Below are 26,455 nucleotides of genomic sequence, written 5' to 3' on the forward strand. Positions count from 1 at the left end.
GCCAATGCAGGATCCAAGTACCTGGCAGGATCCCGAATAGTCCAGAGGCAGGTACTGTTCACCGTCTTTAGGAGCTACATTTCAGAGGAGTTAGTAGGAAGAGTTTGCCTTTCTGCAGATGACATTAAGATTTGCATCCCTCAGGAGCTAATCTTAAAAGGAGTCACAAGGGTGAATGTAACAAACTATCCCAGCAATTCTCAAAAGCCATTTACCCACATTCAATGTAGCAGTTCCCAAAAAGCCAGATACACAGGTAAAAATGCACTTACACATATAAAACCGAATTTTAAGCATGTAAATGCTTTTGAAAATTAGGCCCTAAGGGAGCAGTGATCTAAGACAGCTTTGGCAGTAAAGATTAATCAGTAAAACGTAGCGGGCTGTGCACCAGCACCAGGGGTGCAGAACTGCGAGGAAGAGGCATGCAAGGGTGGTGAAGGTTAGGGCAGTCCAGTCTGTACGACGTGACTCCTGGTGTCTCCGGCTCCCCCCTCCGTGCCTGCCCCAAGCTTTCTTGGGTTCTGTTCCTCTGTTTGGCCTGCACTGCCTCCCCTGGAAGGTCATTCCATGCCCCCCCCCCCCCCCCATCTCGTCTGTGAAGAAATAGGTTCTGACGTCACTCCTGGGTCTGCCTTCTTGCAGCCTCATACCGTGACTTCTTGTCGAGAATCGGGGTAGGCACCATCAGTCCTGGAGGGCCACAACCAGGTCTGGTTTTCAGGATATCCGCAATGAATATGCATAAGGTATATTTGCATGCACTGCATTCTATGCAAATATATCACAAGCATATGCTTTGTAGAAGTCCTGAACTCTCAGGCTGTTACAGTACAGTGCGCTCCGGTGGAGCGCACTGTTAGCCCAGGTTTGAACGCGCATTTTGACGCATTAGCTTTACCCCTTATTCAGTAAGGGGTAATAGCGCATCCAAAACGTGCGTCCAACTCCCCCCCCCCCCCCGAAACTAATAGCGCCCACAACATGCAAATGCATGTTGCGGGCGCTAATAGGTATTCTGGCGCGATTCAGTAAGTAAAATGTGCAGCCAAGCCGCACATTTTACTTTCAGAAATTAGCACCTACCCAAAGGTAGGCGTTAATTTCTGTCGGTGCCGGGGAAGTGCACAGAAAAGCAGTAAAAACTGATTTCTGTGCACCCTCTGACTTAATATCATGGCAATATTAAGTCCGAGGTCCCAAAAGTTAAAAATAATTAAAAATTAAAAAAAAAAATGTAATCGGCCCGCGGCTCGAAAACGGATGCTCAATTTTGCTGGCGTCCGGTTTCCGAACCCGTGGCTGTCAAGCGGGTTTGAGAACCGAAGCCGGCAAAAATCGAGCGTTAGCTGTCAAACTCGCTGACAGCCGCCGCTCCTGTCAAAAAAAAGAGGCGCTAGGGAAGCACTAGTGTCCCTAGCGCCTCTTTTTACCGCGGGCCATGATTTGAATATTTTTTTTTACTGAATCGCGTGCCCAGGAGAGTGGCCTGTGTGCTCGCCCGCGCTCCCGCGACTTTTCCTGTATCGGCCTGTCTGTTCTGGTGCATTCATCAAGGTTTGCTTCTGGGGCACAGCTAGAGTTGAGGCATTTCCATGTCTCTACTATGTCCTTCCCTCCCTCCATGGTCCAGATTTTTAGGTTCTTAACTCTCTCGTTCTGTATGGGTTTTGGTGCACTCGCGGGTAAGCCTTTCTTTGGCCCGGCTCCACCTTATCTGAATCCTTTCAGAGATCTGCGCTGCAGACCTGGACAAACTCTTCCAGCTGAGGTCTCGCCCGTGACCTGCACAGAGGAGAGATTGCATCACTCTGGCTCCGGCTACCGTCTCCCTCACACCGTTTCATTACCTTGGCAACATCAGACAGGATCACCCCAAGGTCTCTGGCCTGCTGGGTGGACATCAGATTCCCTTTCAAAGTTGTGTTTGCTTCTATGTGGCGAATCACCCAGCCCTGCATTCTTCTAGAATAAAAAAACCTTTCTCCTGTTCCCATGTTGCACTTGCAGTGTCAGCAAATAGTTACATTTTACACTAAGCCTGCCACAAAGACAATTAGTTACAAGAAATTCAAGAAAGAAGCTGGGGCAAGGAAAATCATTAACTGAAGCTACCAACTTTCCCCCAAGGAGATCAGGCTGATCCTTCCCTCAGATCCTCAGCCCTGATGAAAAAAGCAAATAGCATGCTGGGATTATTAGGAAAGGAACGGAGAATACAACAGAGAATATCCTAATGCCTTTGTATCATTCAATGGTGCGACCTCATCTTGAGTACTGTGTGCAGTTCTGGTCACCGCATCTCAAGAAAGATAGAGCAGAATTAGAAAAGGTACAGAGAAGGGCCACCAAAATAATAAAGGGGATGGAACGATTCCCCTATGAGGAAAGGCTGAAGAGGTTAGGGCTGTTCAGCTTGGAGGAGAGATGGCTGAGGGGAGGATATGATAGAGGTGTTTAAAATCATGAGTGAATGGGAGGGTAAAGGATGCTTATTTATCCTTCCCAATAATAACAGGACTAGGGGACACTCCATGAAACTAATAGATAGCAGATATAAAAGAAATGAGAGAAAGTATTTTTGCACTGAACTCACGCTAAGCTATAGAATTTATTGCTGGAGGATGTGGTGAAGGCATCTGACATTGCTGGATGTACAAGGGGTTTGGACAATCTCCTGAAGGAAAACACCATAAATAATAATGATAAGCGACGTGGACTCCGGTGACTGGGAAAGAGTAATAGGAAGGGTCTGAGGGGTCCTTGAGACCGGGTCGGAGACAGGACGCTGGGCTCGATGGACCTGGGTCTGACCCAACAGGGCGCCTCTTAGGTTCTGATGGGCCAGAATCCTTCTCCGCTCAGTTACTCCCCTGGGTTGCTTTCCAGTAATTTCATTCAGTATCCGCCAGGTCAGAATCGGGAGGTCGCCTCCTTTTTTTTTTTTTTTTTTTGCAGATTACAAAAACCCACCTCGCCTTACAGAAAAGAGCCCGCAGCGGCGCTCCTCCTCCTCCCTCGAGCGATCGGAGATAAGGATCTGCGCGCACTTCTCGTGCAGAGCCCCCGAGTGTGCACATCCCCCCTCCCCAATCCGTGTGCACCCCACCCGCGTGCAATCGGGCCATGCTCTCCCCCTCCATCCCCGGAAAGGCACCTGCGCTCGCCCCCCCCCGGCCACTCACGCGATCCTGAACAGGGGCCTCTCCGTCCTCGCCATGATCCTGGGCAGCCAGCGGGCTCTGCCCGCGAGCCTGCGGCAGGGGAGCAGCAGCAGCAGGAGCCCGCAGCACAGGCAGCAGCAGCAGCAGCAGGCGGCCGCCGAGAGCAGCGCCAGCGGCATGGCCGAGCTCCGGCCGCGGCAGGGGAGCCACGCCCCCCTCGTTCCGTATTCAGGGAGGGGCGGGCGGCCGCGGCCACGCCCCCCACCCATTTACCTTGCTCGAGTCCGCGCCCAGCCTGGGCTCTCCCGGCCCCGCCCCCTCGTTCGCTAGTTATGAGCGGAGCGCGGCCGGGCGGCGGGCTCCGCCCCGGGGGCGGGGCTTCGGCTCTGCGGCGTTTGTTGGGGGGGGGAGGGAGAGCAGCGCCGCCTCGCGGTGTTAGCGCGGGAAGGGACGTCAGTGGCGCGCGTTAGGAAGCGCGGCTCTGCCTGGATCCCCGGGTCCCGATCCCTTCGCTGCAGAGACAGCATGGAGGGGGGGGATGTCCTTGCCGCATCCCCTGCCCGGCTTTATTATTTGCATAAGAACCTCAGGTCCTTTTCCTGGCCTTGCAACGGGCCCTGTCGCTCCGCGATACAGAAAGGAGTGTGCGCCAACCGCGACGGGGGGCTTGGGGGTGACAGGGTCCGCAGAGCCCGAGGGAGAGAGCTCGGGGGGGGGGGGGGGGAGGTGACGCCTCTCTCCGTACAGGGCCGCGCTGTGCTGCCTGCAGTGCATCCAGCTAAGAATTGCCATGCCGGGTCAGATCAAAAGTCCATCCAGCCCAGTATCCTGCTAGGAAACAGCCGGCAGGTGCAAAGGGTAGAACCAATGTCTCGTTCCCCTCTCCCAGACCCAAGATCAAGCTGTGGCTTTCCCCGCGTCCACCTGGCTAATAATTATTTAGGGACTTTTCCTTCAGAGGCTTGTAATGTCCACCCCCTTTTGAGCCCCCCCATGCTGCATACCTGCACAGTATATCTGGCTACTAATTCCCTAGCCTGATTGTGTATTCAGTGAAGCAAATCTTTCTCCCGTTTGCTTTAAATCTGCTACCTGTTAGGGTAAAAAGCTGTCTCCTTGCCCTATTTGAAAGGGTAAATAGCCATTTCCCTGCCCTCCGTGGCAGTCTGACCTCTTCCCTGCCTGGATGAGCTTTGGACGTCTTTCGCGCTCCCTGTTTCAGGTTTCTGACCCGCGATCCCTTCGCTGCACTGCGGCTCCCACGGCCTGCAGTGTTCTCCCTAAGCCCCGCCCACCCGATGGGACCTCCCCCGATTTAAGCGGCCCCGCGGCGGCGCGCACCGAAAGAGCCTGTTCCACTGCGGGGCCCTCCTAATCTTCCGATGGGCGGGGAGGACGTGGCTTTTGCAAGACAAGGCCGTAGTTCGCGGGGTAAATTCACTGTGCGGCCACTTTCCCCTGCGCTTGTGCCGTGATCAATAAGTAGAGGGGGTTCCCCTCATTTTAAATGTGATTATAGAACTCAGACGTCACATTCTTTTTGTTACCGAAACTTGGCTTCATGCAGCAGAAATGGCTCCTCTTCAGCCAGCAGGTTGACAGTATCCTTTTCCTCTTGCGCGCTCTAAGAAAAAGGGGAGATGGCGTTGCCATTATCTGCCACAGTTCTCCCAAAAGAAACCCTTTCACTTAATGCTGTCACCCAGTGCCCTTTTTCTTCAGTTAAACAAAAATCTTAAACTCCTGATCTGTTGAGTGTTTATTGATGAATGTGCAGTCAGAAACTCTCCTGGGCTTTCCTTGGGTGATTTTAAGCTGCAGGCAGAGGGACAGCAGAATCCTACAGAATCCCAAATTTTCTCTGCCCTGCTCGATTTACTGCTCTACTCATCCTTGACTTCATTTTTTTTTTTTTTTCATGGGAAAGTGTAATTATTCCAGATCCCTCGATTAAGCGGGGCCCTTTTGTTTGGACGGATCAGGGCATACGATTACCTCGACTTTGTAAGCACTGCTTCTCTCTCAGATGCTGCAAGGCTCACGTTTCCTGTTAGGAGCACAAGGGTCTTCCCATCCTGCGCAGCAGGCTCAGGAACTTGTCTTTTCTCTCTGTGCTGACTTGCCCCGCGATGAGAAGCTTTTTTTTTTTTTTTCTCCTGGCCTCTGACCAGATGGCGCCCCTCACAAAGGCCCCGCTGGCCATGTTGTGTGGTCACCACTCAGGATGAAGAACCTCAAAGCAACAGAAGTTGACAAGCGGAAAAGAAATGACCGTAAGAGCAGCACTGCAGAGAAAGAACCACTAATTATTAAACATAGCATTGAGTACAGGGCCGGCGGAACCACTAGGCGAACTAGGCGATCGCCTAGGGCGCTGAGCATTAGGGGGCGCGAGCCGCTGATGGCCAATGGCCGCCGGTAGACGTCATCCCAATGGCGGCTGAGCGGTGAACTACTGCTATGCTGTGTGCCGGATACACACAGCAAGAAGATCGGCAGGACCGTGGTACAGTCGCGTCTAAGCATGCTGGTGCTCCTCCTCTTTCCTGCCCGCGCGGCTCCGGCAACATTTTTCTTCCGGGGCCGCACGGGCAGGAAGGAGGAGAAGCTCCTGCATTGGCTGGTGCTCCTCCTTTTTCCTGCCCGCGCGGCTCCGGCAACATTTTTCTTCCGGGGCCGCGCGGGCAGGAAGGAGGAGAAGCTCCTGCATTGGCTGGTGCTCCTCCTCCTTCCTGCCCGCGCGGCTCCGGCAACATTTTTCTTCCGGGGGTCGCGCGGGCAGGAAGGAGGAGAAGCTCCTGCATTGGCTGGTGCTCCTCCTCCTTCCTGCCGGAGCCGCGCGGGCAGGAAAGAGGAGGAGCATCAGCCGCGTGCAGAAGAGGATCAGCGCGGCTCGAGAAGACCGGGGCCGCTGCAGAGCCCATCCTGCAGTGGCCCGTGAAGAGGAGGCCCAGAGGTGAGAGAGAGACTGAGGGTTTGTACAGTGTGTATGTATGAGATGAGTTGAGAGACTGTGTGTGGGAGTGAAGACCTGAATGTTTGCAGAGACAGCATGGGAGAGCCTCTGTGTGTGTGAGACAGCATGTGACAGTGAGAGCCTGTGCTTGAGCAAGACAGCATGTAGGAGTGAGAGAGAGCACCTGTGTGTGTGAGTCAGCATGTGACAGTGAGAGCCTGTGTGTAGGAATGATTGTATGAGAGAGAGCATGTGACAGTGAGAGCCTGTGCTTGAGCAGGACAGCATGTGGGAGTGAGAGAGAGCCTGTGTGTGTGAGTCAGCATGTGACAGTGAGAGCCTGTGTGTAGGAATGATTGTATGAGAGAGAGCATGTGACAGTGAGAACCTGTGCTTGAGCAAGACAGCATGTGGGAGTGAGAGTTAGACAGCATGTGCAAGAGAGAGACTGTGTATAAATGATTGTATGAGGGACAGCATGTGAGAATGAGTGCCTGTGTATGTGAGAGAGAGAAAGCATGTGAGAATGAGAACCTGACTGTGTGTTTGAGGGAAGCAGACAGATGGAGAGAAAAGAAATATGTTATAAAAGGAATTGGCAAAAAAATAAGAAAGGGAAGGTGGAAAAAAAAAAAAGCCTGTGACCAACCGATTAGAAAACTAAGATCAGACAGCAAATGTAAAAGAAATAAATTACTTTTTACTGATTGGAACATGTAATCTTTGGGAATGTGCAAGAGTAGCACTTTCTCTATGCGGATCTCACAATGTACGAGATCAGCATAGAGGAACTGGAAGCCCATGGGGCCTGCACAGAGGAGGCAGCAGAATGGGCTTCAGTGCCAATAGCAGCAATCAGCACCTCCGCAATAGCCATAGAGCAGCAGTGACAGTGGCAGCAGAAGAATGAGAGAGGCTCTGAGGTTGCTGGCAAAAGAAAGAGAGGGGGTCTCTGCCTTTATTGTGTGCATGTGTATGAATGGGAGTCTGTCTGGCGGTGTATGTGTGTGAATGCATGGGTGCCTGCCTGAGGGTGTGTCTGTGAATGTATGGGTGTCTTCCTGGGGTTTGTATGTGTGAGAATAGGTGCCTGCCTGTTTGTGGTGTATGTGTGTGTGTGAGAATAAATTGGTGCCTGCCTGGGGGTCTGTGTGTGTGAGACTGAATGTGTGCATGCCTGGGGGATGGGGAGGGAGTGGTGTGAAAATGAATGGGAGCCTGCCTGGGGTTCAGTGTGAGAATGACTAGGAGCTTGCCTGTGTGTGTGTGTGTCTGTGTGAGAACGAGTGGGAGCTTGCCTGGGAGTGTGTGTTTGTGTGTATGTGAGGGAGCCAGTGAGAGTGAGAGCATGAGTGTGTATGAGAAAATCCAGGGGAGTAAGAGTTTGTGTGGGGGTGTGTGTGGAGGGGGAGAGAGTGCCTGAGTGTGTCAGTGTCTGTGAGAGCGAGAGGTTATGGTTGGGTATAAGAGCATGAATGTGTATGTATGTGACAGTGTATGTGTGAGAGAGAATGGACATGTGAGTATGTGTGAGAGAGAGAGGATAACCTCCTAATCCTCGACAATATCAGGGTGACTGGAAATCAAGAGCTCCCATGTATGGACAGCAGGGGCTTTTTAAAATCCTTATTAGTTTTAATTATTGTGTGTTATTTGATATATGTACTGTTTTGAAATATTTTATTGGTGTTTGGGAAATTGTAAAAAATATATATGATTTTAATTAATAGAAATTCTATTTATCAGTAGTTTTAAAATATTTTATTAGTATGGTTTTACTATTATAACTGATGCTTTGTTTCTTGATTTTATTTGTTTTATGAGGAATGGTTGTTCTGTTTTTCCATTGCTAATACACAGAGTCTGGCTTCTTGGGGTTTCCATTTCAGTTTTTTCTAATTTGTGCTCCTTTATTTTGTATTCTGTATTTGGTGAGGGTCTGTCTCTGCTCTGTGTGTGTGACCATGATGAGAGATTCTGCTATCATATAGTGTCTGTATAGAGATCTATAGCAATCGGGTTTGTTTTGTTTCCTCAGTAGGTGGTGTATTGGTATTCTAGGACCCAGTGTAATATTTACCCTTGCTTATTCACAGGTAGGGTATTGTTGTTTGAGTCCTTGGTGTTATTACTGTTATGTTATGATGGGATTGCAGTATAGATTTTGGGTGTCTTTTTTGCGGTGCTTTGTGTTAGTTCACAATGTGTCTGGCAGTGGAAGGTGTTTGTGCTGCTGTTACTGTGAGGTGACACCAGAATTTGAAAATATATTTTAATATGATGAGCTGTAAGGGAAACATCCAAGCTCCATTGTTTGGGGGAATTTCAGTGGATGCACAGAGATACAGAACTGGAGGTGCAGGATTTGTATTGACATTCTGTCCCTTCCTATATATTCCAGACTTCACTCTCATAATCCATATAGAATTAGTTGAATGAGGCTATCAAATAATTTTATAGTAGTTTTACTAGAAGTGTGAAACTGGCCAGCTTTTTAAAATAATGCAGAGGACCCTTTGGACTTTTTTTAACAACACTTTTTTTTATAACCAATTTTAAAGCAGGATCCATGCTATAGAGGTGGGTGAGATGAAGAAATGTCATTTTGGCTCCCCCCCCCCACCCAAAACAAATTCTTCTGTCTAGAGATGCCACTGATTTTCTGTGGCACACAAATGCATTGGCCCCTGGGCGCCGGAGACCCTTGGTGCGCCACTGGGTGCGAGCCATATGGGGCCGCAAGTGGTGGCAAAGAGGAGTGGAGATTTGGCGGGCCGCAAGCAGTGCCCAATCTGCTCGCGACCCAGAAAACCCCAGTCAGCGGGCGTGATTGAGAATGAGGGTAGGAGTCGGGGGCCGAGACCGGGGGGGGGGGGGGCGCAAGGAAGAAGGCTCGCCTAGGGCGCCAAATCCCCTTGCACCGGCCCTGATTGAGTATTATCTCTCAGAGCTAAGCAGGCTAAGAGGGACCGTGTCAGGAATGCACTTAGTGAAACAGAAAACGTACCCGGAGGATGCTGGGGGGGGGGGGGGGAGAAGACGGGAGAAATGCTGTACAAGGGGATAGGTAGAGAGAGAGAACACCAGGTGCCATGCACAGAGAGGAGAATGAGGGGTGGATGCTGAGCAGGGTGAGAGAGGGAGATGCCGTGCCAGAGCTGCCACTGATGGCCCAAGTGTGTAAGGGGTAGGGCTGAAGACTGAAGGTTCTCCTGGGGCATCTGATGCCCTTGCACTGCCCCTATAAGGCCCTGCCAGCACATGGCAGGGCCTTATAGGCATGTGCCATTATGATATAGCAGCATGATATAGGCATGGCATGTGCCATTATGATCCCAGCAGCAGTGGTACAGCTGCGTCGGGCTTCCAGGAAGGCACTGGGATAACCTGCACGAAGTGAGCACGGTTAAGAAAACACACATTCATCCAGGGGCTTCTGGTTCTGCTCTGAGCCTGTGCTGCTGCACAGCTTTTCAGATAAAGAGTTAATCCTCAGCATAGCTCGCTCTGCCTGCAGCCTTACATATCAGGGGGCCTAGGATTAGGATCCTCCAAGACTTTCCCTAGGAGCTGCAGCAGCAGAGGCAGGCGTTCGGGGCCCCTGAGCGAGAACATCCCGGAGCCAGCGCCCGTTGTGTTCTGCAAAGTTGTGCGTCGCTGCTGATAGTGAAACGTCGATCTGCATCACAGTTAAAAGACGACAAGAAGCTGCCTGAAGGCCCTTAATCAAGAATCCCCACTTTCGGATCCAGCTGTGCTGTGGCTTGTCCTGTTCGGCGAGAGGTTAAAGTTGTGAGGAAGCTTCCCGGTCTCCTAGATGGATCCCAGTGATTGTACATTCAGCTTTGTGGTTGCAGGGTTTTTGTTGGTTTTTTTTTAATATATTTTGCTTATTGTGCATACACGGAGTCACAGTGATACTTTTGCCTACCTTTTTTTTCACCACGAGCACACTGGCTTGTGCATGATTACAGCGCCTCCATTCGGCACCAGCGGGAGACAGCTCGGGGTGTTGCAGGGGTCAGGGTCTTTAATGAGTGCTGCTATCAATGTGGTGTATTAAGGGTGGGAGTTTCTGCTGCTTTTATCGCTGTTGCGACCGCGGCCTTCGGATCCTGATGCAGGTGATGAGGGCCAGGGACATGCGGTCGCTAGCTCATGGGAGAGCGTGAGCCCCTGAACCACGGCACGGCTCAGGGAGGAGCCCCAGGGCACACCGTGGCAGGTGAGAGCATGCAAGCACGGGCGGAGCAGGAACAAAGCAGGACTGGAGCCAAGGCAAGGGACTTGGGAGCAGGAACAAGGCAGGATCAGCCCTCCGCTGGACCTACACGCACCAGTGTGACCCAGCAACGCAATGCTGGTCACAAGAGTAGCCCTCCGGCCACTCGGTAACTCTTTCGGACCTGCCGCTTGGGAACGACGAGTGCATGAGGCCAGACGGAGGCTGAGGGCAGGAACAAGACAAGACAGGAACTCAGGAACTTGGAAGACTTGGACGAAGACTCAGGTTTCTCAGAAGACTTGGATGAAGACTCAGGTTTCTCAGAAGACTCTGACAAGGATTCAGGTTACTCGGAGGTCTCAGGAAAGGATTCAGGACTCAGGTGAAAGTGCTGGTTGAGAACTGCATGGCAGCACGCCCTACACAGTCGCCCATGGCTGATCATGGACCACGCTGAACGCGAAGCAGACTCCAGGCGAAGAAGTGGAACTTGAGACTGGAACATGATGAAGATTCAGTAGGGGCCTGCACCGGGGCGCGCCCTACACAGCCGCCCGTGGCTGGTCGCGGACCACGCTGAAGCGGAGCAGGTTCTGGCAGAGTCTTAGGCATGGACGGAAGCAGGCGCAAGGGACTCTGAAGACCGGGGCAGGATTCAAGACTCAGGATTCTCAGAAGCAAGGCATTAAAAACAGGAGTCTTCCGGAGACTTGCGCTGCAGACGAGAAGAAGGCCTTGTGCCACGAAGTGCCCTACACAGCCCCCCATGGGCTGGTCACAGACCACAACGGTGGCACGCCAGGAAAGGTGGACGCAAGGAATCCTGGAACTGGTTGCAGAGGCAAAGACGAAGACATCAGGACCAGGACATCAGGAACACGGAACATCTGGACATCTGGAAAATCAGGACATGGAACAGGCAACGAAGGAGCTCCGACGAGGGACAAGACCAGGGACATCAGGACAAGGATACCAGGATCACAGAACAAAGAGCCATCTAGACAAGTGAAGACCACGGAGGACCTTGACCCAAAGAGGAACACAGACAACTGTGGATTCTGGATCCGAAGGCCCTGAGAAACAGGAACTGAGCCCTTTTATAGGGCTGAAGCAGGAAGTGAAACTGATAATAACTTCTGGTGGGGCCACGGACTTTTCCCTCCGCTGGCCCTTTAAATCAGAAGAAGAGGGGCACTCCAGCGCCTAGAGGAGGGCCCAGGGAGTGGAGCAGGACCAAGGACAGCGGCAGCCTCCAGGCCACAAAGAACAGGAACAGGCAGGTGCTGGAGGTGGCCTCTGAGCTGCAGGATAGCGTCGCAGCGGCAGCAGCTTCCCCTGCCGCTCGGGGAGGAGGAGCCGGGCGGCCTCTGGGCCACGAAGATAGAAGGCAGCGGCGGCGGAGCTCCGGGCCGCAAAGGAGGGAGCAGGGCCCGGCAGCATCCGCAGCAGCAGCGGCACCAGGCCCCCGCAGAGGGGAATCCCAGCAGCGGCGAGGCCGCGAAGACGGCGTCAGAGGCATCCGACCTTACAGGCAAGGCCCCGGGGAGCAGCGAGTGGAGACAGGAGCAACGCGGCAGTCCAGGCCACGCTAAACAGACTCCAGCGGCTTCAATGGCGGTGAGTTGAGGGCCTGCTCGCGGGACAGGCTCTGCGAGCAGGATCGTAACAATCGCCATTAGATTTTTGCATTTCTGACGCATCCCCACTGACAGCCTCCAAATGTTTCCACACCGGCGGTTGACTGCAGCCTCATCGCACCTTCCAGTAGCTCTGCTCCATGCTGGGATGGTTATGGTATCCACACCACCCAGAACAGGTTCTAGAAATGGGCTGTATATAAATAAATGTGTTGTATTTGTCTTTTCATGTCTGCCTCTCTCTTCCTTCATCCCCATAGGTTGTGCCAGCACTGCCTCCTGTCTCCCTCACTATTCAGTCTCGCTATAGAGCCTCTGGCAGCAGCTATCAGGCAAGATCCTTTCACTTAGGGGGACGTGAAAGTAGGATCCCTCTTTATGCAGACAATGTACTTGGATATCCGGCCTGGTGCATTGGTCACGTTTGACGCGTTATGGTGACCATAACAAATCGTAGATTTTCCCGGTGGGGGCCAAAGTGACAATCCCTGACCGTATGTCGGTCTTTAAGATCGTTCATGTAGGATTCCAGTAGTTAGGGATCTTTGTACCTAGAGACACAGAAACATAGAAATGACGGCAGAAAAGGATCAAAATGGTTCATCCAGTCTGCCCAGCAAGCCTCCCATGGTAGTATCCGCTGCACCTTGCAGATTACCCCATGTTTCTCTTAAGGGTAGCAACTGCAGCTCTGTGCACTTATCCCTCAGCCCTATGATAACCCATGTAATCCCTTAAGGTACGAGTCGGATACGGAGGGGGTCATAGGGTTATTTATAAGTTCTTTGGGGCAGGCAAAAAATCCAGCGTACATTTGTTTGCGCCTGGTGCACAAACAAAAGTACGCGCACGCGTAAATTTATAAAATCTACCCCTGTGGATCCCTAAAGGTTAGAGGATGGGAATGAAGAAAAGAGTGCATGGGGGTAACTGGGGGTAACTTGCTGGTGTGGCACTTGCTACCCTTAACCAATAAACCTTCATACTCTTGATGCAGCTCCATCATTGCTCTCTGCTTCAGTGGAAGCGAGAAAAGGGGAATTGGATTCAGACAGCAACCGACGAGGGCCACGACTTCTATGGTTCGGGAACAAATAAACATGGGGGTAACTTGCTGATGCACTTTTACTACCCTTAATCACTAAGCCTGATACTTTTGATGCGGCTCCATCATTGCTGTCTGCTTCCTTGGCAGGGGTTAGGGAAAATTGGATTCGGACAGCATCCGAGGGCCCAGACTTTCACGGTCTGGGAAACCGATAAGCATGGGGGTTACCTGCATGGTAAGGCAGCTACTGGCATAAGCTTGCTGGGCAGACTGGGTGCATCATTTGCTCCTCATCTGCCGTCATTTCTAGGTTTCTGTAATGGTTTGTTGAATGGCACAATAAACGTAATAATTCCAGCACCACAGTCTTGCTCTTTTCTCTCTTAATTACAGAGTCTTTGTTAGGCCAGGAATCCATCCACATTTCTGGATTAGACTGTGCAGTGGTCTCTGGGCTAAGCCCCCTTGGATGGTCGGGAAACTGCTCCCGATGGCAGAAACGTCGGGCACAGAGTTAATGTCTCTGTCCCTCAGGGCTTCGGTGGATGCCGGATGGGGTCCTCCCGTGCTCACAGCTGGTAGATTAATCTCCTGAAGGGAACCCGGTGCTAGGAATCCTTGGCAGGCTGCAGGATTTGCCAGTCCCCCTGATGAGCAGGACGAGGGGCAGAAAACACTTCCAGATGTGGAAACAAAATCTTCCTTCCCCAACTTCGATATAATCAGGAAATCCTCTGCAGCAGGGCAGCAGCTTTGATGGGCAGATCTTCCCCAAACACTGGGCATCGTTGGAAAGGCCCAGGCCTCCAGCAAGGCTCCTGTCAAATAAGGCTCAAAATCCCAAAAATAGTCCCAGGGAGGCCACTCTGCACCTCGTAGGGAGAGCACAGCAGCGCAGCCCCTTTGGCCCTGTCCTGGAGGGGTCTCGGAGGTAGGCCCAAAATCTAACTTAGGGAAATACAACCTCTCTCTCTGACTTCCAAATAATACTGCCCCCAGAGCCCGCTGCAGAGCTCTGCTATAAAGCCTCAGGACCCAGGGTATCCATTACGGCTCCGCCATGTCCATGAATGGGTCCTCCCCTAATTATTTCCCTGACTGCGCTAGACTGTTGCAAGACCTACCACTAACCCAAAAAGTGGTCTGAGTTACACCCCACCCCCCCCTCTTCTAGGGTGAAAATCTGGGCGTAATCAAAGACTTGTGCACTGGTTTTACAAATGTTACACTCAAAGATACAGCAGTCACCTTTACTACACATCCCACAATCAGTTGGACAGGCAGGGCCCCCATGTCTGTCCAGGCAGGCTACACCCCTGCTGTGGGCAGTCCCATGCTGCATGGCTATTAATACCCTCACATGATCAGAATGGTGGCAAAGTCCCTTTAAGACATTGTCACTGCACACAAGGAAAACTGATCAGTGGATCAGACCAATTTAGGCCAGCGCTTCCACATCTGGCCACCAGTGGGCGCTGCCACTACCCGAGTGCAGAGAACGCTCCCACCAGCCTTATTATAATGATGCACGCACTGCACCCCGTCTCCAAATCTCACGCTGGCTCCCCCGGGAGGGGACTGAACACACTTCTGGCCCCATACTTTATTCTTCGGGCAGAATAAACTGGTGTCTGTGCCAATGCCTGGTGAATTCTTCTCAGCTGCAATGAATCGCTCCCGCTGTGCTGTGTGCGTCCTGTAAAGGAAAGGTTAATGCACCGGATGGGCTGCTGTACCCAGCCTGCAAAGCAAAAGATTACTTTACCAAGTTTCAAAGAAAACCAGGGACAATGTTTTCAACAACATTATTTCAATTCTTATAGAAAGAGTCTTTTGTGCATTTTTTATCAACTTAAAGACAACATTTTAATGGTGGCTCTGCCAAACAGAATAGCAAGCATTTTATCTTCCTTAAATGCAGACTCATAGACTTTCATTACTGAGTAACCATCCAGGGAACGGCAAATGAAATGAATAGAGACGGTCTCTTTCCAACCAGGGATGTCAAGGATTGTCAGTTCTTCCAGGCCTCTCATCTGGTTGACTGTAGAGTATTAAGTCCAGAAGAGCACAGTCCAAGTAAAGGTAAACGTCCTCCTCACAAGGAAGAAAATAGTGAAAATGTTCCCATAAACATTCATAGCAGCTTCTGCAGAACCCCACAAAGGACACCAATAACACTTCCCTTCCCCCCCCTATCAAGGCAAAACTATGTACTTGGGGAAACCAGGATTTTGATTTGATTATTCCGGGCCCACAGGGGGAAAAGGGTCGGGTTCATAATGATCAGGGTGAGGTTTAAGGATGGTCACCCCACAAGGAAGCCGCACGTGGATGCCCTGCCCTGTCGGTGGCCCAAGGATATGGTGAGGGAGATGCACCCGCAGCAGGTTTCCTAATACTGCAGCCCGGCTGCATCTCTTCCATGCACTTGGGCCACCTCTTCAGGGTAATCTAAAGCCGAGAGCACTGGCGCTCCTGGGGATGCAGTGACCTACCTCTTCCTTCAGCCACTCATGCCGGGTCAGTTCTACATAGTCCATAATGTGCAAGGCCACATATGGACAATACAACCCAGAGTCTAGCTGCAGCTGGCAACATAGCAGCCTCTCTGCTTGAGAGGCTCTGAGCAGCTTCCCTGCATCCCGGCAGATACTTGGGATCACCCAGGACTGGTCTCAGACATCCATTTGTACAGCATGCGCAAACATTTCAGTTCAAAATGAATCAACCGCGTAGTATGTGGAAAAAATGTATATATTATGATATATACTTTTTTTGCCTAAGACAAACCCTCATAGGTGAGCAAATCTGCACGTATTAGAACGTGTTTATCAGCGTTCACTGTTAAGGATATATATAGTCCTGAAATAGAGTGACCTGCTCACTATTTCCTTCTCTGTGTAATCATAGGGTTTTGTCTTGTTAAAGTTCTTATTATAGGAGGAACTCGACCTGTTTTAACTAGTTTTCCACTCTACCGGGCAGGACCTTTAAATTTACTGCTGCCTACATGGCAACTCAGGCAGGTCACTCAGTCTGCTGCTGCCGTTACACTGCTGCACGACTAAGATAAGTGTCTTTTTTTTTCTATGGCTGTGAAGCACTATGCATTAAGTGATAACAAAAAAGCGTTATGCATTGAGTAACAAGGAAATAACGAAGAACTGAAGAAAAAGAGAAAAATTGGAAAAAGAGAGGAAAACTAGTTAAAACAGATCGAATTCCTCCTATAATAAGAACTTTAACAAGACAAACCCTATGATTACACAAATAAGGAAATAGTGAGCAGTTCACTCTATTTCAGGACTATATATATCCTTAACAGTGAACGCTGTTAAACACGTTTTAATACGTGCATGTTTGCTCACCTAGGAGGGTTTGTCTTAGGCAAAAATATATATATATCATAATATATACATTTTTTCCACATAGTACGTGGTTGATTCATTTTGAATTGTTATTGAGGTACCACGGATTGGTCCAGTTTTCTATATTAAAGTGTCAAAACATTTTAGTTGGCATCCGAATGCTGGGGAGTGATGATGCCCTTAATGTCTCGCTGGGTGCAGGGCACCTGACATATGGTGATTCAGGCCTTCCAGACCCTGGGGTGCTGCTTCCAAGCAGGGAGGCCCCTGCTGACAAGACCCCTGAGCTGTAGATGACTTGGCACACTTTCGTGGCTTGCAGGCGAGTATTCCTGATAGGTTGTTGTCTCCTTAGCATACAAATTTATCTCCGGGGTCACAACGGTGAATCTCTCCCGAGCCACTCTGGCACTGGTGGCCACGTTGCACTGGGCTGTCTCTCCTCTGACCCTCCTGCTTTTCCCGGGGGGGTGTGCCCCCCCATGAGCGGGAGCTGGTGGACCCCCCGCATCCGAGGAGCGGCCTCTGCTCCTCAATACTTTGCTAGGCCACACTGCCGGCATAGTTCGCCCCATCCCTCGGGGCCTTGCTTGAATTAGTTGTCTCCGGAGGGGAGGGCTGCTCCTCTCGTCTCCTTCATCAGCCTCGGAGTCACTTATCGAAAACGCTGTTCTCCACTACGTCCCCCCCCAGTCGGGTGTTCCCAGCCTCGACGGCAGTGGTTCAGGGTCCGGAGCTATGAACTCACCAGAGCCGCTGGTTTTGTAGGCCTCAGCCACCTCTTCCGATGGCGATACGAAACTTCATGGGCGGCCGAAATGGCAATGGTGGCTCCTCCGCTGGATTTCGTGATGGTGCATTCCCCGCTGACTTCAGATCCCAGGGACGGTAATACAGACCTCCCGGACACGGTCACTCCCTCCAGAGCAGTAGCGAGCAGCGAGGTCACTCCAGGGGCAGGTGTATTACTGGTTAACTTGGCTGCCCCACACACGAGGCCAAGATAATGTCCGCACTGGAGTTGCGCCGGTTGGGCTGGCTGTAAGGTATAGCACTGGCAGCGCTCCCCATGCTCCCATCGTCTGGGCTCTTCGGAGGGTTATCTCGATCCTCCCATAAGGGACGAAGAAAGATGTGGATATCCGTGGATGCCGAGGCGTCACCCGCTGAGCTTCCCCTGCATGGGTCATCTCGCTCTGGCGATCTGGCACTGCTGGGAGCCTCCGTTGTTTGTACTCTGCCCCTCGAAGGGAGAGCACAGCAGCGCAGCCCCTTTGACCCTATCCTGGAGGGGTCTCGGACATAGGCCCAAAATCCAATTTAGGAAAATACAGCCTCTCTCTCTGACTTCCAAATTTATTTATTTATTTAGTGATTTTTTTTTTATATACCGCGGCACATAAGAAACATCACCTCGGTTTACAGTAAACAATAAATCAGCAACAGGCTTTACAGACAATATGAAATTAAGGTGGAAAAAAAATATAAATCATTTAAGAACAATTTAAGAACAATCAACATAATATAAATCAGTTAAGAACCAATTAAAAACAAAAGCAATTAAACCAATGAAAGTCATATTCCATGGTTAGTGGCGAGACAAAATCATAGGAGGGGGTGAGCGAGTGATAAAGGAAATCTAGCAGCGAGAAAAATAAATTAGGGGGTGGAATAGATCAGGGAGACAGGGAACATGAAGACAGTATTTCAGCAGAAGAGGTGTTCAAGGCGTGTAAGCTTGTTCAAACAGCCAGGTTTTGAGGTTTTGTTTGAATTTCTTATGGTAGGGTTCCAGACGCAGGTCCGTGGTCATTTTGTTCCAGATGTTGGTTCCAGCTATAGTGAAAGAGCGGTCTCTTGTGGCCACGTGTTTGATGTGTTTAAGAGAAGAAGGGGCGAGTTTAGCTTGGTGAATATTTCTTATTGGTCTTTTTGATGTATGGAAAATAAAATGATCGGAGAACCATTGCATAATACTGCCCCCAGAGCCCGCTGCAGAGCTCTGCTATGAAACCTCAGGACCCAGGGTATCCGTTACAGCTCCGCCAGTGGGAGGGCTGTCCATGAATGGGTACCCCCCTAAATATTTTCCTAATTGAACTAGACGATTGCAAGACCTACTACTAACCCAAAACGTGGTCTGAGTTACACCCTTAAAAATTTACTGCTGGCTGATGAGCCTTCTTGAAAATTCAGACGGTGCTGCCTGACGAGCTTTACTTATGGACTTGGCTGTATTTCACCCCTCCCCATGTGTGCACATCAGTTCCCCAGACCGCAAAAGTCGGGACCCTCGTTGGACCGTTTGATATGCAAGATTAGACAGGATCTCCAGTCCTGAATGGATTTGCCTCTTTCTTGGGCAGGTTGCATGAATCTGTTGGAAATTCGCGTGTTCCCTAAATTATTGTATCCCTTTCAACACCTTCCCTGCGATCAGGTGTTCCATGTCCTGCACAGGGCTGTATCGAAATTTATTTGGCAGAATAAACCGGTTGAGTTAACTTTGTGGCTTCCTAAAAAAACAGGGTGGAACGGCGCTTCCCAGTCTTCAGATTTACTATTGATTGGGCTGCTCGCTTGATTTGCAGGCATCAGGAAGCCTCCTGGTTAGATTTGGAGCGATCACAGGCCAACATAGCTGATGTAGCAATGCAGCGGGAAAACTAGAGCTAACCCTATCCTCTCCCACCCTGGCTTATTGGGGTTTCGATGGAGAGGCTCTGCGCCCTTTAGATCCTATTTATGGAAATGCAAACATTTCGGGATTCACCTTTGCCCGGGCTTTCCGGGACTGGAGATTGTGTGCTTTGTCTCTTTCAGCTGTGGGAGGATGGGGTTGGTTTTCTCTGAACGTACGAATCTCTGAGCCAGGAATTTGATCTGCCTGCAGACTCGCAGACTTATTATCTACAGCTGTGCCAAGGTCTGTCTGTCCCTCTGTGCCCTTTAACTGGCACGGAAAATGGTTTAAGTGATCCCGACACTACATCTAAGGGTATTACTGCCATATATTGGGATATTCTCTCTGGCAAATTTGGCACCGTGATTTATTTATTTATTTAAAATATTTCGTGTACCGCTTTTTCATAAAAGAGCATCAAAGCGGTTTCCAGTAAAACACGCACAATAAAAATAATTTCAGAACGTCTCTGTTGGTAATTGATAAGTGGAACATAGACTTGGGCATCACTTTAGATGCTAAAAGTTGGAAGGGTATTTGGTTGGCTGCCCACCGCAGTTCCCTATGATTAAGATGGTTCAGCTCCTGCAGAGAACTTATCTTAAACCAGAGTTGTCACAAATGTGAACCTCGAGACTGTGACATGATTGACGCAGGCTAATAGGCAAACCCCCTAGACCCATGGCGACAGATGGCGGGGGACGCGATAGCTGGGACTGGAGCTAGAGCCTCATCTGTACCAGCCCCGTTTCTCAAGGACTGAGCCTTTGGGCCTGAGGGTGGGGCAGGGCATGGGAGGGTCCGAGAGAGTCCAGGTATGGACAGGCAGCAAACAGACAGAGTCTGGGGCCAGGCCAAGGGTCGAGGGTCGAGGCAGACAGCGAACCAGACAAGCATTCAGAATCCAAGCGGAGGTCAGGACCGGGAAGACAGGATGAGACGGATAGGGCAGGACAAGGCTGGAGTGGACGGCAAGGCACAGGGAAGAGAGCTAGGAGCACAGCAGGCGAGGACCAATCCGGACAACGAACAAGGACCACAAACAGCGAGGCCGCCACAAGGGAACGCAACACGCACTGCAAACAGAGGCAGGAGGACCCGGTGCTGAGGCAGCATCTAGGAGCACGGCTGAGCCGCGGGGCCCTATTAGAGCCGGGCAGAGACGGGCGCCTTAGGCACCAGCACAGTAACTGGGACAGGGGGACATCTCCACGGCGTGGAAAAGCAGGGGGGGCAGAGCACGGGTTCTCCCCAGGCTGAAGGCTGCGGGCGGGGGTCTGATCCCAGCACCCTGTCTCCAGCAGTGGTCGGGAGGGAGGGAGGGAGGGGGTCAGCCCCTCCAGCAAGCTCTGTCCTGAAATGGCGGGGCTCCTACCTCTACTGTCCCGGACTCCCGGCTCAAAGGGACTTAGGAACTAGGGCCATTTAGTGGCGATCCCACGGGGATTGGTCCTACCACCTTCCCCCGAATCTCACCCCCCCGCAGGGTGATCCCACTCTGCCGAAGCATCCCGGGACACAGAAAGAGAAAAGCAAGAAGCAGGCACTAAAGTCAATTCAACGCAATTTAATTTCCCTCCGCCTGATGTTGGAAGAGTGAAATGCATTAACGGAAGGAAGACAGAGTGAGATCCAAGAAACAGATCAACTGCTGGGGACCTGCCGGGCCCTGGACTGGGCCAGCATGGCACCTATGTCCTTAAAACAAATAACAGATACATGATTCTCTTCTCACTTAGCAGCACCAGACAGCAGTGCTCTTAAGAGGGTTTTTTTCTTCTTACACAGGTAACGGTTTAGAGTCTGAACTATGCAGCAGGTAAATAAACACCTTCCAACACTCTGTGATGCCCGGGTCTCTGCATCTTTCCACCTCTGCTTTCCCCATTCCTTCTGCCTTCCAGGACCCTCAGAATGTGGTGCAGAGGATCGGAGAAAAGCTTTCCAAAACTTAGCAGAATGTACTGTCCAGAGGTTCTGACTCTTTTCTGTGTGTTTCCGGATGAATCCCCACAGGGAGGGACGTGATCGCCAGTCTTAGTGCACGTCAGAGCTCCCGAAGGCGGAATGCCGTGGCGCGTCTCTCGCAGGCGGCGGTCGTCATCTGCGACGTGTGGGAGCAGGCGTGGCTGGGCCGCGCATCCTCCTGGTGGCCATTCTCTGGCCTCTTGCCTCTAAGGATCCGTGGAGTGGTCCATCTCTCTATCCTCAAACAAAATCAAGAAAAGAAACCCTGTCTGTGTCTACCCTCTCGTGTCCTTCTTCCAAAAATCTATAGAAAGTCAGCACCCCCCCCCCCCCAATCATCCGGACTTCTCAGTGAAAAGTGAATTCTAGCTAAGAAAAGAAATATATTTTGCATTTTCCCAGTAAATGTGAATTAAAGCTCAGCGGCAAACCTTCCCGTGTTTAGTCTACCACAGTCTCTTTGCAAAATTTAGAATAATATCTTTGCCAGCTTTAATTCGGTGATAAGGCTTCAGAGAACACCTTTCCCCTGGCCGTCTCCATCCCACAGGTAGCCGTATAAACTCTGCTCAGACTCACAGACTGCTGCTCCCAGAACAATATCTTTAGCTCTCAAGACCTCACAAATGTCCCACATTTTGGCAGCCTGGATGCGATGACGCTGGGCTCTCTGTCACTTTTCCAAGCGGTTACAGAGTTTCCCCCCAGTGCGCTCTCTTTCAGAGCCGATGCGATATCCTTGCGGGGGGGAAAACGGGCGCGCGTGACCGAGCGTCCACTTTCCCAACGCACGCCCACCACCTCCCCCCACGCGTGCGATGCAGTAGGCTAATGAGCTGCTGCGTTGAAAAAGGAGGCGCTGGGGGGAAAGGCACGTCCCTGGCGCCTCCTCGGCATCGGGCGCCCAGAATGGCTCTGCGCGGGTTAGGAAAACGGACGCTCGGGTTCAATGGACGACTTTTCCTAACCCGTGCGCAGCCACGGGATAAGAAAATGGATGCTGGTAAACTGAGCGTCCGTTTCCCTATCCTCGCCGCCACTTACATTTTGTTTTCCACGTTGCTGCTCTCTGTGGTTCCTCCGACTGGATATCGTGACGATGCTAAGTTGGAGGATCCAGAGAAAAGCAGTATTTTCTGCTCCGCGTTTGGAGCTCCTCAAGGCTTAATGCCAGCTCTGGGGCCGGCATTAATTTTTGAGGGTTAAAATGTGAGCGTCGGGTGGCACGGTTATTCGTTACATCGGGGGTAATAGCGAATAGCCTCATCTACATGGCATTTCCACGTGGTGAGCACTGTTGGCCACGCGCTGGTTGGGACGTGGGTTTTGTGCGCGCTGATCCCCTCATTGCATCGGGGGTTACGGACGCGCGTCCAGCAGCGGGTTAGCCTGAGCGCTCGGTATCGCATCGGCCTGGATGTCAGGGAACAGCAGTTTTTCTTTTCTATTCCCTGAGATGCTGGGAGTGAATTTCGCCGGCTCAGCTCCGGCTGGGTGGACTCCCAGCTCAGTCTCTCACTTAAGGATAACACTTGGGGGAGGGCTGAGCTTGCTCCCAGCCCCCAGCTGTTTGGTTTTTCTTCCTGCTTTGCACCTGTGGATTTCCTTTCCTGCTGGCTGGGAGCTTCCTTCTTTACCTTTCCTTTCTGAGTAATTAGCACCCCAGGCTAGACTAGGATAGATAGGGGAAAGACTTTAGGGGAGCTGCGGTGGGGCTGAGAATTAAGATCTAAATGTTCATCTATCCCACATGGAAGATACGAAAGAGGTGTACAGAATCATGAAAGGACTTGAACAGGTAAATGAAAATTGGTTATTTCCTGTCTCAGATAATAGAAGGACCAGGGGGCACTCTCTGAAGTTAGCAAGTAGCTCATTTAAAACAAATTGAAGAAAATTCTTTTTCACTCAGCGCATAGTTAAGCTCTGGAATTCATTGCCAGAGGATGTGCTTAAAGCAGTTAGTGTAACTGGATTTAAAAAAGGTTTGGATAAGTTCCTAGAGGAAAAATCCATACACTGCTATTAATTAATAACCAATAGTAGCTTGTGATTTATTTAATGTTTAGGTAATTGCCAGATACTTTTGACTTGGATTGGCCACTGCTGGAAACAGGATGCTGGGCTTGATGGACCCTCGGTCTGACCCAGTATGGCATTTCTTATATTGTTATGTTATGTTCGGGGCCTGATTCACTAAAGTGTGCCACTGTGTTATCACACAATGCTACAGTGTTACCACACAATGTTACTGTGTTGCCACATAAAATGCTGCATATTAGTACATAGGCCCTATTTATTTTAAAGTCAGCCATTAACATGCGTTATAAAAGTTGATTTTTAGCACAGCTCAATAACTTAGGGACACGGCTCAGCAGATGCTACCATAGGCTTACTGGGCAGATAGGATGGACCATTCGGTCCTTTTCTGCTGCCGTTTCTATGTTTCTATGTTTCAATGTTACCTATTATGCTTGTGCCCCTATTTAAAAAGAAGCAAAACTTCTTTCTTGAGTGCCTTCTTCAGCTGCCTGTGCTGTGCTCATGCCTTATTCTATGTGAGAGATCTGCACAGAGCTCTGATGACAATCAGTACAGCAGCGCCACTGATTCACATTACTTCACAATGGTGGGAAGGGCTGGACAAGAGGAGCTTTCATAAAATTTCAATAGCAAATCTCCTCAGTTTGTTTTTAATGCTGGAAATGTAAGTCCTGGTCAGAGACGGAGTAAAGTTAACTCACATTTCTTGGGTGTAGTCTATGGTGCTGTGCCCCAGGGTGGTCCCGGGCCAGGAGTTCCTAGTGCAGGGAATCGAGTCTCCCGGGTCCAGGGTGGACCATCACACCTGGGAACCCCAGGTCGGGGATCGTACTGGCCCAGAACTATAGACAGACACTGGCTCCGAAACTCTGAATTAACTTTACTCCATCCCTGACTAGGAATTCAATTCCCAGGCCAAAATACACAGGCTAAACATTGGGGTACCAGAGTCTGGGATCCCCTGAGCCAGACACCTTCTGCCCCGGGACCACCAGGACCCTCTAGTCAGAGATGCAGAACGGTTATATGTGCAGCCGTCTGTTGTTACTTCAGCTCTTTGGGGCAGGGACTTCAGGTAGCAGAATTGTCACCATAGTGCAGCGCCCACTGTACACACAACTGTCTACTGTTGTCGCCTCCTGCTTCTCTGGCTTTGCCTCCTTTTCGTGCTTAAAGCCCACCCTCCCCCTGTCCTGCTGCCTGGCCAGCTGTTCTCGGACCTTACGCACCGGGACGGATCCGGAGGAGCACGAGGCGATGGCGAGAAACACTTTTTCACTTTGCGCCTGTCTAGGGGGCCTTTTCAGATTGATGGGCTCAGCTCATGCCGCATGCCCATCGCTCACGTTTGTCCGTGGGCACATTTTCGGGTTAGCTTGCTTTTTATAGCTGACGATGCATTAGCTCACTGTTTGCTTACTGTCAGGCCAATGCAATATTGGCGCGCGTAAAACGGGCGCTGATGATTGAGCGAGCGCTCTCCCAATGCGCGATGATCCACCTCTCCCGGGCATCCGATTCAATATGTAGATTGCCTGCTGTGGTAAAAAGGAGGCGCTAGGGGAAATTGTGCATCCCCAGTGCCTCCTCAGCAGCGGGCGCCCGGGAGAAGTGGCTGTGGGTGCGGGTTAGGAAATGGACGCGCAATCCGAGTGTCTGTTTTCTCCCACTACTGGCACAACATACACCCACAGTATCATGGCCTGGACCCTCCTTATTTTGGGTGTATATTGGGTGCCCAGAATCTTTTTATTTTTTTGCATGATTCTGCTTTCCGTGGTCCCTCCTACTTAGGATCATGACCTTATTAGTAGGAGGGATCACAGAAAGCAGGAATTTGGGGTTTTTCCAATGAGCCCTTGAGCATGGCAGACCTTTATGCCAGCCCTGGGCTGGTGCAAAATTTGCCACGTTGCAAGGGTGCATTGGCCGTGCCAGAAATGTTTTGCATTGCGGGGATTAGCTGATAGCCTCATCTACGTGGAATTTATACATGTGATGAGCGCTACTAGCTACGTGCTCGATTGGATGCACGTTTTGGACAGGCTAATCCCTGTTTTACATCCGGGTTATGGACACGCATCCAAAAGGTGCATCCAATAGCATGTTGAGCCGTGTGCTGGCTGCAGCGCTCGGTATTGCACCGGCCTGTGTGTCGGGAGCTAACTCTCTTTTTAGCATGAGTAAAGGGCCCTGAAATTTGGCCCCTGCCAACTGTGAGCCCGGCATAGTAAGATGCGAGTAAAAATTGCGGGGCAAACCTCAGCACACATTTTATTTTCTCATGCGCTTAGAATTAAAAAAAAAGAGTGACCTTCCGATGCCATAAGCGAATGCATCAGGAGTGTTAAAAAGTGCGCTGACCCGAAAACATGTGGAGCACACATAAAACATGACTTAAAAGCAGAGAAAATGTGTTAGGGGCACAAGTGGTGCTTTCAGACACGAGGTCCGGGTTCAGTCTGCTATTTCTGGCCAGGAGCTGAATTTCCAGCGGCGAGAAAACAGGAGTTAACCCTATGCCTCTCTCTGCACCGGGGAGTACTAGCTGATGCCTTGACGTTTAACCTGGGCTTTGCATGGAGGGGCGCGGATCTGTGCGCGCAGCTTGGGTCCCTGCACACATTTTTATGCACCAAACTCCTTGTTAAATTGGGAGTATAATTGTGTGCACACAGCTGAGCACACTTTTATTATATCTGCCTATGAATTAGCTGAGTTTTTTTCCTAAAACTGCACTTTTTTTTTTTCTTACCACTTTCAACCCCATTTTGTAATACAAGGTCATCCTCTTTAAAGAGCCAAAGTCTGCAGGACACAAAAAAAGGTTCTTACTTAAAGATGCAACATTTGTGTGTGTGTGTGTGTGTGCAGCATTCCCTCAGGAGTACTGGAACAGTGCATCATCTGGCCCAAGACCCTCCCCGTGAAGGATCAATCCCCAGGCTTTCTGCCTTCCCACCCACCCCCTGAGACTCGGCACCCTCCCCAGGTGAGATCGCTGATACAGTGCTTTTGGGTTTTCAGAAGCCCCACCCCCCATGAGAGACTCCTCAGGATTTTAAATCGTCGTGGGATAGAAGCAGTGTCCCATTGTGGAGTGTAAACCAATTAAAAGCCAGAAAGCAGAGAGTAGGACTAAATGGTCAGGATATGACCTGAGCTATTTAGCATATTCATTAATGAATATGGTTCTCAATATGGTTTCCAACATCAGCTTCCCTCGGTCAAGAGTTTTTGATAAGTTAGATTACAAAATCATTCTTTTTCAATGGCCACCAAAATTATGGCATGAGCTCCCTCTGTTTATCAGAGAGGAAATTGACCTGATGTGATTCTGGTATAAAGAAAAACTTGGCT

General features: G+C 50.6%; 1 protein-coding gene across 2 annotated transcripts in view; it reads right to left on the bottom strand.

The window, feature by feature from the left end:
- The window catches only part of PNKD (PNKD metallo-beta-lactamase domain containing), a 114,305-nt gene extending 110,932 nt beyond the window's left edge, over positions 1–3,373 (bottom strand). Inside the window, exon 1 of one of the 2 annotated variants that reach the window (XM_029605088.1) lies at positions 3,186–3,373. In XM_029605088.1, the coding sequence (XP_029460948.1) occupies positions 3,186–3,343 (158 nt within the window). In that variant the 5' untranslated portion in view covers positions 3,344–3,373. Of the gene's footprint in view, positions 1–1,850; positions 1,877–3,185 lie in introns of those variants that run through there. The other variant, XM_029605089.1, reaches the window with a different exon arrangement.
- Between the last annotated feature and the right edge of the window lie 23,082 nt (positions 3,374–26,455).

This window comes from Rhinatrema bivittatum, chromosome 6, assembly GCF_901001135.1.
Source record: "Rhinatrema bivittatum chromosome 6, aRhiBiv1.1, whole genome shotgun sequence".
Taxonomy (NCBI): domain Eukaryota; kingdom Metazoa; phylum Chordata; class Amphibia; order Gymnophiona; family Rhinatrematidae; genus Rhinatrema; species Rhinatrema bivittatum.